Source organism: Schistocerca nitens, chromosome 9, assembly GCF_023898315.1.
Source record: "Schistocerca nitens isolate TAMUIC-IGC-003100 chromosome 9, iqSchNite1.1, whole genome shotgun sequence".
NCBI lineage: Eukaryota > Metazoa > Arthropoda > Insecta > Orthoptera > Acrididae > Schistocerca > Schistocerca nitens.
In genome coordinates this window covers 341,669,694-341,682,780 of record NC_064622.1, presented here as the reverse complement: position 1 = coordinate 341,682,780, position 13,087 = coordinate 341,669,694, and the positions used below count along the sequence as shown (strand labels likewise).

The 13,087-nt window shown below is 43.6% G+C and overlaps 1 protein-coding gene across 2 annotated transcripts in view; it reads right to left on the bottom strand.

Moving 5' to 3' along the window:
- Positions 1–13,087, bottom strand: part of LOC126203965 (protein bric-a-brac 1-like) — a 455,035-nt gene that overhangs the window by 407,839 nt on the left and 34,109 nt on the right. Inside the window, exon 1 of one of the 2 annotated variants that reach the window (XM_049938371.1) lies at positions 4,852–5,026. The exons of the other annotated variant lie outside the window; for it this stretch is intronic. Coding sequence (XP_049794328.1) covers positions 4,852–5,011 — 160 coding nt within the window. The 5' untranslated portion in view covers positions 5,012–5,026. Of the gene's footprint in view, positions 1–4,851; positions 5,027–13,087 lie in introns of those variants that run through there. 2 annotated transcript variants of the gene reach the window in all.

The window sequence follows — 13,087 nt, the reverse complement described above, 5'->3', positions numbered from 1 at the left end:
AGTTTTGTTACTGATACTACTTTGTCGAGTCGTTTCAATGCTTCTATTATTCAAAGGCATAATTTTCCTTTTCTGTGTTGTAGCACTCATTTTGAGGTGTGCAACAAGAAACAGTCTACAAAGAAAACTAAACGACATTTCACTGTACTGACCATGTTGTTGTTGTTGTTGTGGTCTTCAGTCCAGAGACTGGTTTGATGCTACTCTATCCTGTGCAAGCTTCTTCATCTCCCAGTACCTACTGCAACCTAAATCCTTCTGAATCTGTTAAGAGTATTCATATCTTAGTCTCCCTCTACGATTTTTACCCTCCACGCTGCCCTACTAAATTGGTGATCCCTTGATGCCTCAGAATATGTCCTACCAAGCGATCCCTTCTGCTAGTCAAGTTGTGCCACAAATTTCTCTTCTCCCCAGTTCTATTCAATACCTCCTCATTAGTTGCCTAATACGGTGTATGAAACCCTTTGGCGTTCAAAACAGCTTCCAGTCGTCTTGGAAATAAACAGAGATACTTTATGGTTTTCAAGGAAAACTTACACAACTCTTCCTGCAAAATAGTGGTAAGTTCTGGTAACGATGATGGCGGTGGATAGCAATCACGCACCCTTCTCTCCAAAATAGACCACAAAGGCTGATGTGGTGACTGTGTTGGACAGGGAAGATGGGGCAATTCACCCTCGTGCTCACAAACCCAGTCCCGGACGATGCGAGTTGTGGAACCGTCGGGGAACCAACATTGTACCATGGTATGAAATAATCAGCCAAAATGGTCACATAACCTCACATAACCCTTGGTAGTTATGCGATGTTGCGGAGTAGCATGGGGCCCATACAATAGCACGATATGGCTGTCCAAATAATCACCGAACACCCGCCATATTTTTACACTACTGGCCATTAAAATTGCTACACCAAGAAGATGACGTGCTACAGACGCGAAATTTAACCGACAGGAAGAAGATGCTGTGATATGCAAATGATTAGCTTTTCAGAGCATTCACACAAGGTCGGCGACGGTGGCGACACCTACAACGTGCTGACACGAGGAAAGTTTCCAACCGATTTCTCATACACGAACAGCAGTTGACCGGCGTTGCCTGGTGAAACGTTGTTGTGATGCCTCGTGTAAGGAGGAAAAATGCGTACCATCACGTTTCCGACTTTGATAAAGGTCGGATTGTAGCCTATCGCGATTGAGGTTTATCGTATCGCAACACTGCTGCTCGCGTTGGTCGAGATCCAATGACTGTTAGCAGAATATGGAATCGGTGGGTTGAGGAGGGTAATACGGAACGCCGTGCTGGATCCCAACGGCCTAGTATCACTAGCAGTCGAGATGACAGGCATCTTATCCACATGGCTGTAACGGATCGTGCAGCCACGTCTCGATCCCTCAGTCAACAGATGGGGACGTTTGCAAGACAACAGCCATCTGCACGGACAGTTCGACGACGTTTGCAGCAGCATGGACTATCAGCTCGGAGACCATGGCTGCGGTTATCCTTGACGCTGCATCACTGACAGCAGCGCCTGCCATGATGTACTCAACGACGAACCTGGGTGGACGAATGGCAAAACGTCATTTTTTCGGATGAATCCAGGTTCTGTTTACAGCATCATGATGGTCGCATCCGTGTTTGGCGACATCGCGGTGAACGCACATTGGAAGCGTGTATTCGTCATCGCCACACTGGCGTTTCACCCGGCGTGGTGGTATGCGGTGCCATTGGTTGCACGTCTCGGTCACCTCTTGTTCGCATTGACGGCACTTTGAACAGTGGTCGTTACATTTCAGATGTGTTACGACCCGTGGCTCTACCCTTCACTTGATCCCTGCGAAACCCTACATTTCAGCAAGATAATGCACGACCGCTTGTTGCAGGTCCTGTACGGGCCTTTCTGGATACAGAAAATGTTCGACTGCTGCCGTGGCCGGCACATTCTCCACATCTCTCACCAATTGAAAACGTCTGGTCAATGGTGGCCGAGCAACTGGCTCGTCATAATACGCCAGCCACTACTCTTGATGAACTGTGGTATCGTGTTGAAGCTGTATGGGCAGCTGTACCTCTACACACCATCCAAGCTCTGTTTGACTCAATGCCCAGGTGTATCAAGGCCGTCATTACGGCCAGAGGTGGTTGTTCTGGGTACTGATTTCTCAGGATCTATGCACCCAAATTGCGTGAAACGTAATCACATTTCAGTTCCGGTATAATATATTTGTCTAATGAATACCCGTTTATCATCTGCATTTCTTCTTGGTGTAGCAATTTTAATGGCCAGTAGTGTACTTTTGGGGCGTAAACTCGTCCAGAAATTGGAAACAGCGTGAAACATGACTCATACACTTGACTTTCATGCATTTATCGCCGCATTTCCATAGTTTGTACAACCACTGTATGTACATATATACCTAAAAGATGATTTTATTTACTTCTATATCTTCATTCTCTTCCACAAACAAATTAGATCAATTTAAATTATTGTTTCTATGATACGTCAGTTGCAATCCATCCCCACGCTTTATTTTGAGCATTACAATCGATGCACTGAGCGCTGCTTCGATCTTAAATAAAGTAGTATTTTTCCAATACGAGTACATCTAAAAAATTAATGAGCTCAGAACCATTTCTAGTTTTTCTGGGTACAAAGACACTCGCACAATCAAAGCAGAGTCGTTTATAAACTGTCACTAGTGTACACATGGCGTTGTGCCGCGGCACTTATCATGTCACTCCGATGGGCGCTGGCACAAACGGCGAACTTACTTGCGGACGTCTACTGCATTTACAATACATGGTATTTCTGCGCGCTATTTCGGGAGAACGCAGACAAGCTTTATAGTTAACGATATGGACAAGTCAAAACTGAGAACGTTAGACAGGCGCATGCAATGTTTTCTACGGTTTCCGAGATACAGCCATTATTAAATTAAGTCACGGGAACGGAGCAGTGGCAGTGTGTTGCTCAGATCGAGTGTAGTTGAGATGGCGATGCTGCTGTTTTGATTTTACCACTGACGTAATGTCAGTTTAAAAAAAAATTAATGGGGTTCTGATGGCGGACTTATACCTAACGTACCCCAACATTAGGTTTAAAAATGACATTTTGACTGCGAATTATCGACGGCTAAGAATGGGCCACGACAACATTTTTTTTAAACATTGCATATATCGAAATTATATTTATGTCCCACATGAAAACCCTATTTTTCCATCGCGGTTAGATGTTTCAAGTTTTTTTGTGTTTGAAGAAATTAGTAACAAGAAAAGATGCACCCAAAACATTAATACTTTTACGGGAACCCCGATACTTTGACCTTTACAATACGCGTGTTTATATGACATCACAGTCGCTGTACCGTTTCAGTTCATCAAACAAATAGTTATTGCAGTGTTTTGTCATTTTCAACGTCAGTTCTCAGTTAACACATGGTACATTTGACGTGATTGACCACCTACCTATCTAGACGGATTAACATTTACACATTCTTCTACAAGAGAGAAGTACGTCTCCGATATCGCCCATTAATTCCGTTTCCAGTCGCAACTAATTTCTAGTATCAAACGATTTTTAAAGTTTCCTATTTCCTCACATACCCCCATTCACGTGCAACCTCTGAGCCATTCGATGGTGGAGCGATTATTACGTCACTGTAACAGTATACTAAAAGCCCGACAATAGATAGGCAACAACTGAAAAGGGAAACACACGAGAAAATGTTTCTCTTTATTTCAAGCGTATCATAAAATATTATTCTGCGACTATTGATATTCGTCAGTAAGGACCGTTCACATACGTGGATAAAGACAGAATGGATGAAAAGGTACAGCTGTAATCAATAGTACGGTTGGTTTGAGCACCATAATGTTTTACTAGGTTTGGTCTCTTGCTTTCTTTCGACCTTTGAACTGGCTTACCCAACCAGTTATACAGGAACCTACAATTAAACGGACTGGAAACAATGGTTTAACTCGAAATGGGATACTGAACTAAATCCAAGAGTGAGCCACTGCGGGTTAGTGATAAAAAAACATGGGAAGTCAGCTAGGCACTATCGAAAACCTTGACTGTTTACGAAGTAAAATGGTGTGAACAGTATGGCTAATCACGGTAGTTTCATGATCACAGACTAGAAATAACAAAATTCCTACACCGGTATCTCTGCGATCACGACGCGACTTTGTCCTAACTTCTGAAGACGTGCCGTTATATACTTATCTTGACATATGGTTCTGCCGCTATAACAAAGTTCTTTTTTATTTTTTTGTCCACTTCTAATAGAAGCTACAGCGCAAAACAGATGGCGACATCTTTGTGAACGTGTCTTTCTGTCCATGCCATGTACTGCCGCTTACATTCCCGAATCATCAAAATATTACGCTTCGGAAAACATCGAGAATGGAGCACCATTACATATTTGTACGTTGCTGTCCCCTCAGAACAGCCCATACCATACCGTGATCAGTTATGTAGACAGGGGTGACACCACCAGCTGTCAACCAATGGTGTAAACGCCCAGAAGATGACCCCTACGTCGGGTTGAAACCGCTTGGCGGTATAATAATAATAATATTAAAGCGATTAAGACTGTTTTTGAATAATTGATTAATCATACTAATCGCTGCTTCATCTCCACAACGATGTTGTCCATAAATCTATGAGGTTCAAATCCTCGTGAGACTGCCCTGATTTGGATTTTCCGCGGTCTCCCTAAAATGCCAGGGGCAAACACATATCTGGTTACTGTTAACAGCGCCACGGTCAATTTTTTCCACTAGTCTCTCTGTTCTTCATCTCGACATCCAAGTAATATACGATGGGAGGCGGCGACTGCAGGCTTACCCGGTGCGCGCGGCCGCAGCTGGTGCACGTTGGACAGGTGCTTGATCATGGTGGAGGTGTTGCGGCTGCGGTTCTTGAGCTGCTCGCGGCAGACGCGGCAGCGCACCATGTCGTCGGGCGCATCCTCGAAGTACTCCCACACCCAGGAGCGGCGCTTCATCGCGGCTGCCGGCCCGCTACTGCGCCACGACACAGACGGGCGGTCGACGCGAGCCGCCTCGAACCGGCGAGGCGAGGCGCGGACTGGCGCGACGTGCGGTCGATACTCGCCTAGCCTCGAGCCCGCCCGACCGTGCTTCGAGTCGGACGTTTCGAGGTCATTCTAGCGGACGTTCCTACCTACCAGAAACGGCCGGCCGTTCTCGGGATGATGTCACCCCGCCTCGTCCGAGCGCGAGACGTGGCTCGGGGCAATACGCTCCCGGTACAGAAGAAGTGGTAATTATTTCAGGAGGCGGCAGCATGGAAAATTCCGAGTTTAGCAAAACACTTGATACCACACGATGTCTCATTTAAAACCATTACGCCTCATACCCGAGTTTCAACTAACAATAAACTAACTACAAAAGAACAGATAATAGTAACTCTAAAAAACATGTAGTGACCCGTTTATAAGAAAAAATGTTCAAATGTGTGTGAAATCTTATGGGACTTAACTGCTAAGGTCATCAGTCCCTAAGCTTACACACCTAAATTATCCTAAGGACAAACACACACACCCATGCCCAATGGAGGACTGGAACCTCCGCCGGGATTAACCGCACCATGACTGCAGCGCCTGAGACCGCTCGGCTAATCTCGCGCGGCCGTTTATAAGAAATACTGTAAGTAGTGACAGTGGGCATCCAGGCATCGCTGACTTCATGTGATGACGTTACCAGCAATACGTTGTACTTTTGCAGGCGTGATGTTAATTTCTGTAGTTATTTTCCTTTTAAGCTCGTCTTTTGTGCGAGGATTGTCAGTATACACTTTGCTTTTTAGTGTGCCCCATACATAAAGATCACACGATGTTAAGTTCAAATGGCTCTGAGCACTATGCGACTTAACTTCTGAGGGCATCAGTCGCCTAGAACTTAGAACTAATCAAACCTAACTAACCTAGGGACATCACACACATTCATGCCCGAGGCAGGATTCGAACCTGCGACCGTAGGGGTCGCTCGGTTCCAGACTGTAGCACCTAGAACCGCACGGCCACTCCGGCCGGCCGATGTTAAGTCCTGGGACCTTGGGGGCCAGAAGCCTTTACTGACACGTCTGTCTTCAGTGAACACATTGGTGATAATCGGCCGCGATTTGGTTGGATGTGCGGTTGCTCCATCTAGTTGGAATACTGCATACACTCTTTCTGCACCTGTTAATTATGCACAGAAAGTCTAAGATCTCTAACTGTCTATCAGGTACTGTTTAAGGTGTAACTGAAAAATATGGGGCCAATAATGCGCATGCCGAACTACGCATACTAAGCACCTATGTTCCCTGAGTGGAGAGATTCCTTACGCAGAATATGTGGATTGTCCTGCGACCAGTATATGCAATTGCGGGAGTTTACATAATCTGACAAATGAAATCAGACGTCATCTGACATGAGGTAAAGCAAGGGGTCCAAGTAACAGTGACCGGCGTTAACAGCCAGTTACAAATTTCAACTCTTGTACCACTCTCACACAACAGGCTTTTAATTTCACATCTTTTACTGTGCGATGACTCGATGTACGAGATACACCAGACTGCTGCAGTAACATCCTTATCAACTTGCGAGACTTCTCACAATGTCCATGCGAATTCTGCCTACAACGGATGCTATAGCCTTCCACTCCTTTTACAGATCTTGAATAGAGCTGGTCGTGGGGAGCTTCCTACCAGAATACTTCGTTTGGAAAATTTATTTACATTCCTTTACGGAGTCTGCCTTTAAGTCACACTTCACAATATCAATTCGTTGTTCTAATGCAAACTGTCCAATTTCTGTAACAACTCAACAATACAAGCTTGTCACAGCAACTGACGCACGAGCACACAGTTGCACTCAACTTCCTGGTGAAATACAGAGTAGCCACATTCGAGACAGTGTCGAAACTTCACAAGCATTTCGACTAGACATCCTTAATGGGTACGTGAGGTGTACCCGTTTTATAAGGGACTCACTGCATTATACACGGCTATACATATAAAACAATGGTACTAACGAAAAAAGATAAAACATAGACTGTAAATATCACACACATATGGTGCAATATTTTATGACATTAGACTTAATTTCTCAGTTAAGCCGACAATGTCCGGGGTCAGAGATAGGAAGTACTTTGCATTGCCTAGATGTAGTGTTGGATAGTCTGAAGTTTTCCGTCGAAACTGCAAGATGGGTATGGCACTTTCTTGGTACCGACAGGGCATACACGCCCTTGTTTCGCGCTGGAGGAAGGCCACAGGACGGGATGGCGATTACGCTGAAAAATAGGGTGTGTAGATAAAACACGATTCTTTCGTGTGTGTAATTCTCATTATGTTCAATGAAGAACTGTTGAAGAAAAAACATGCTGTAAATTACATTTGGGGCAACCTTGTATACGCATGCCTCAGTGCCAATTTTGGTTTTTTGTGCCATGAACTTCGAAATAAAGGTGTGATTCAAAACTTTTGTCCTAAAATGTCTTCCACGAATGGCATCCTTTAATACGTCTGTCCTGGCGATTGACATCAGCTCGCTGCAGCATGTCTTGTGAGAGCCGTGGATGGTCTCCTGGAACCGAACCGCCTTCTGATCATCTCACTCTTCGCGCCCAGCGACTTACCGAATTTCTGTCGACAGCAGGTGCTTCATAGACTTTGCACAAGCGTTTGTTCTTTCTCTGCAGTTGCTCGTAACGTACATCACCTACAGACGCCATTTTGGAACTGTCCTGCAGCTACGCTATCTGTCGGAAGTGAAGGAAACCTGGCGCGCTCACTCAGGAGGCTTCAGATAATACATACGTGACGAAACTTCCTGGCAGATTAAAACCGTGAGCCAGACCGAGACTCGAACTCGGGACCTTTGCCTTTCGCGGGCAAATGCTCTACCGCTGAGCTACCCAAGCACGACTCACGCCCCATCCTCACAGCTTTACTTCTGCCAGTATCTCGTCTCCTACCATTCTGGAAACATACGTAACGTTTCGCATTCGTAGCACTGTTTTCGGCTGAGAAAAGATGCGGTGCATTACTGTATGGGCAACCCTCGTATCTCAATCTACAATGTGCCCATATTACCAAATCAAAGAAACAAACATTTGGGTAACGACAAAATCGTCTGTTTCCTAGAGGAGGTTTTCTCATAGCACTTCTGAGAAAGCGCAGTACTCCTTGCTATGATCCAGGCTTGAATCCGTCGTGCCGTACTATCGATGAGGTCATCAAGCCAGCCCCGGTCCACATTGTCCCTCTTCAATGGCGATTGGGCGTTAAATCGCGCAGAGTACGTGATCGTTTCAATCGATCCCACACGTGTTCGATTAAGTTCATGCCCGTAGAACTGACAGGGAATTCCGTTCTAGTGATTCTAGCATAATGAAGGAACGTGTTAACGAGAACAGTACGATGAGTACGCGAGTTAACATCCATCCAAATGAAACTGTCACCAAAATATTGGTGACACGGCCCTACTATTGGTTACAAAATCTCGTCCTCGTACTGTAGAGATTGCCCTCAGCAACCACGAGGAGTGTATCCTGACCCTTCGTAATGCCACCCTACAACCTCAACTCCCCACAACCTTGTTGCACATGTGGGACACAGTGTTGGAGGCGTTCCATATTATCAGACTGTCACCAGACTTCTCTGCGATTAGAGTTTCGTCCATAAATAACCACCGCCCATCCTGGGCCGTCCATTTTGCATGATTTCTTGCCCATATGTAACTGAATCCATTGTATTGTGATGTACGACGTGGCGCTCGCCAGGGGCGTCGGGAATGTTGAATAGCATCATGCAATCGTCTATTAACAGTTTGCCGTGATACACAACGTCCTGTATTCTCTTCAAATACCGAATTCGTTCCACAGCACTCAGCCCACGGTTCCTTTTCCTCAAAAATCGTAGATTCTGTGTACGTGACGAACGTGGGTAGCATGTGCGGTGTAAGTCCTCAACATTATCTGTCAACTGGAACCGATTCCATGTCCATACCCCTCCGCACCACATTACTTGGACTCTGGTACATACATCGAGCAACTTCTTGGCGGACAAGACTTGTGCACGTTGCGTGATAGTGCAGACACGATCAGTGATCGCGATTGTCTTTCCTGGTTTCACGGATGTTCACTCTACTGTTCCACAGTCGCTACTGGTGCTTTACTTGCCGGCCGCGGTGGTCTAGCGGTTCTAGGCGCTCAGTCCGGAACCGCGCGACTGCTACGGTCGCAGGTTCGAATCCTGCCTCGGACATGGATGTGTGTGATGTCCTTAGGTTAGGTTTAAGTAGTTCTAAGTTCTAGGGGACTGATGACCTCAGTAGTTAAGTCCCATAGTGCTAAGAGCCATTTGAACCTTTTTTTTTGTGCTTTACTTGACACTGAAATGCTGCAGTCCATTCGAGAGCGGCGTTCTATCCCTAGCTACCGCTCACGGTAACCATATATAACCATATATACTGCATGTTTCCAAACAGGATCGGTACGGGAACAATCATACAGCAACACACGTACACGACATGTCGGGGTGATGCAACAGTTTTGGCGATGTGTACCTGTATATGAGTCACAGACGTCTTATCACTTGCGACACCCATATTTAACTTGATATCCTTTAATTTGAATTGTAGTTTGTGACGTTTCAAGAATTTTGTGGACATTAAAGTCGAAAAATAGAATTTCTGTAAATATTTTTACAACAGAATGGCTAAGTACCTGTTTAATGTGGAATGTGTCTCAAAAAAATGTTGAGTCTATGGAAGGCGTTTTATTGTAATAACTTAAAAAATGAATATCCCAAATTTTTTTTTAATACTAAGCCTGAATTTGTTACACAACCGGACTGTAATACGAACTAGAGGCGTCACGTCTGTGTTCGTATCTTGGTGACTTACATACTAAGGACGTTTGTGTTAGCACAATGTCCCACCTATATGGCGGTAAATCGAAGCCTGCTAGTTTGTAGTTTGGTGCGGATGTTTAGGCCGCTTTGTACCCTTGATGGTGATTCTTGATTCCATATTTGTGGATCTTGTTTCCGAAGGGAACCAAATCCAATTCTTGAGTAGAAAAGAAAAATTCCCTGTAGCCACAACAGTTCTGGTATGCAAACCATAGTTGACATACAGTTTGTCTGGGACTCACTGGCAAGTCTTTCAGAAAAATTTAAGGTATTCCTCATTATTTTTCTACAGTTATTACGAATTTTATGTTGGATTTGGTATCTTTTGTCATAAAAATTCTTTTAAAAGTGTACAAATTATACTTCATGAACAAATAATAACCTCCTCGTAAAACAAATTCCACATCTTACGCATAGCTAATTCTGAGGCAAATATTTTCTTATTGGTGTCTTTTTTTTCTCCCCCAGTGCTGTTATCTGCATTTAAAACTTGTTATGTGAGCTATAATTTCAGCCTGTAGTCTCTTTATATCATCACCAAGCCTTGCGCCACCTCTTGTTACAGAAACTGCTGCCCCACTATTCATCTTCTCATCAGCTGCGTGCTCACCTTTCCTTCCTTCACCATAAAAAATACTTAGGAATGTAAATCTAAAAACGGGGACCATCCCCTGAAGAGCAGTTTGTAACCTGTAGCTTAAAGTTTTCGATTGAACCTTCTTTCTTGCCTTGATCAGGCCTTCTTCTTTTAGGATAGTTCACGTCAATATACTCCCTTAAAAACTTTCTCTGACTTACAGCATCTGCGTTGTAGCAATATCCGTTATTTTCACGTATCAAGTCATCTTCTGATATGCGTAATGCTTTTCAGAAGTTAAAATTATGTTTATACATAAGGAGGTTTAGCACTTGCTGGAGCAATATGTTTTTCGTGTTTCAAAATCCTCCTCTTTCATGTATTTTCAGATCTTTCACGTTTCTTTTGATTTTCTGTAAATTTAGGTCATCGGAATATTAATCGGAAAAAATCGGAATTCATTAGTGTTCACCATAAACAAACACGACTGAAAACACAAGAATATTATATGAAATAACACAATAACAAACTGAAGTTAACTGGCTGCGTTTATGACGTCATGGCAATCAATGCGAGAGGATTTGGTACTTCTTGTTACGAAAGTTCAGAGGGATTTGGTATGTTCTGGTGTAACACGCTTTATCTGACTACCTCTATACAAGAGATTTGATATTTTTCGCAAGAAAATTTTGACTTATTAGATCCACAAAGCTTAGGTGTGGGCTGCCATCCCTAAATCCTCTTTTTTTATAATTTTTTGGGTTTGGTACCTCTTGGAAAATGGTTCCAAATTTGTTCCCATTTTAAGCATACGTCAGATCCTTCTTCAAGAAGTTCTGCAGCAGTTTCTATTCCTGTTTATATGGATTTTGCCTGGACAGGTGTTGCACTTGAGATAATAGCTACGGCTGAGAAGCTCGAGATTATCGAGTGTCTTCGTACACACGTGTAACAAAGCTTACTGCGACTGAATCCTGGTAGGGCAATAGGTCTTAAGAGTTGGAAACCTGTAAATTGAGTAGTTTTAAACAGACATGTACACATTGCTGTATTAAATTGGGGTTAGAGCTTCTTTATGTAGTTGCTGTTTAGCTACGCAGGAGCACATCTTATACTGTGCTATATATTAGTCCCAATGGAGATCAGCGGAGGGTTTTGGTGTTACCACACAGAGGATAAGTTATTATTCCTCGTGAGAACTTTAGCTATAGTATTAGTCCACTGTGATCGATAGGTACCCGATATTTTCGGGTAAGGTTGTGTTTTGAGTGTTTTCCGTGGAAACAAATTTGTAGTTGACTGTTGGCGTTTCTGTTATTGACATGGAAGCAAGAGAATTTCGAGTTAATAAGTTCATACAAACATGTGCCCCACTGATCGTAGGTGTGGGTACACAGTTCTTTGAAGTGGTTGCGTATAATTTCAGATGTGTTGGTTTGCGTGTTTAGGGCGATCAACTGGATGGTTGTTTGTGTCGTTGGCGTCCTTTTGAACACCTCTAGTGTTATTAACTGTAACTTTCCAGGTACAGCAGGATTAAATGGTTCAGTCGAAGAAGCAAAAGCAATTAAGAAAGCAATTCCATATCATTTTTAGCAAATGGAAGTCGCACTAACAACCGTACCTGAAATTAATATAATTACACAGAAGCGCCAAAGAAACTGGTGTAGGCATGCCGACCGCAGCGCCGTATTCTGCCTGCTCACATATCTCTGTATTTGAATACGCATGCCTACACCAGTTTCTTTGGCGCAACGCCTATATTGTGTGCGATTATTCATTACGTTTTTCCAGAAGCATGTACAAGATATTCCTAGACTACCAGGAATTCTGCACCACAGATATTTCATGTACGGACCCTGAAGTGAAAACAGAAAGTATGGCTAGAGTCAAAGCATAAAGAGAGTCGTTTTGCCCCCTCAATTTGCGAGTGGAACAGGAAAGGAATGTCTGGTAGTAGGAGTCAGATTACAGATTACAGTGTGATGATCAGAGAAAGTGATAGGGATGACGTAGTATCATAGCACATCAATTCCAGCTGTGGCAAAGATTCTACCATGTCTTGATGCTCCTACTGCCGAAATATACACTTAATAACAAGTCCCCAACCACATCTTGCATCGATTTCTTGCTTCACCTGATGCAGTGGGATTCCAAACACTCAGCCAATACTTAAGTCATATAAAGGCTCTGCACGATGTCTCCTTTATAGACGAGCTACACCTTTATGGAATTCTCTCAATAAAATGAACAGGACAATGTCATTTCCATAATCGACCTTACGTACTTGTGCCATTCCACGTTGCTTTGCAATAGGTGTGGACAGAATGTCTGTTGGTAAACCTACGTAATTTTTCATTACAGTCATTTCCACTAAGTAATCATTCTTATGAAAGAGCATATAAACCATATGAGTGATCTTGTCACAGGTGCTGGAAATGTGTTAATGTATACATACATTATTTTCTTGATGTTTATCTCGTTAACATCCAGTGCTAATAATCTTGGCGATTCAAACTTTACCCAATTTCACAGACCTGTAAGTCATCTCAGCCATACTGAAGAACTGACTGCGTGGGTGAC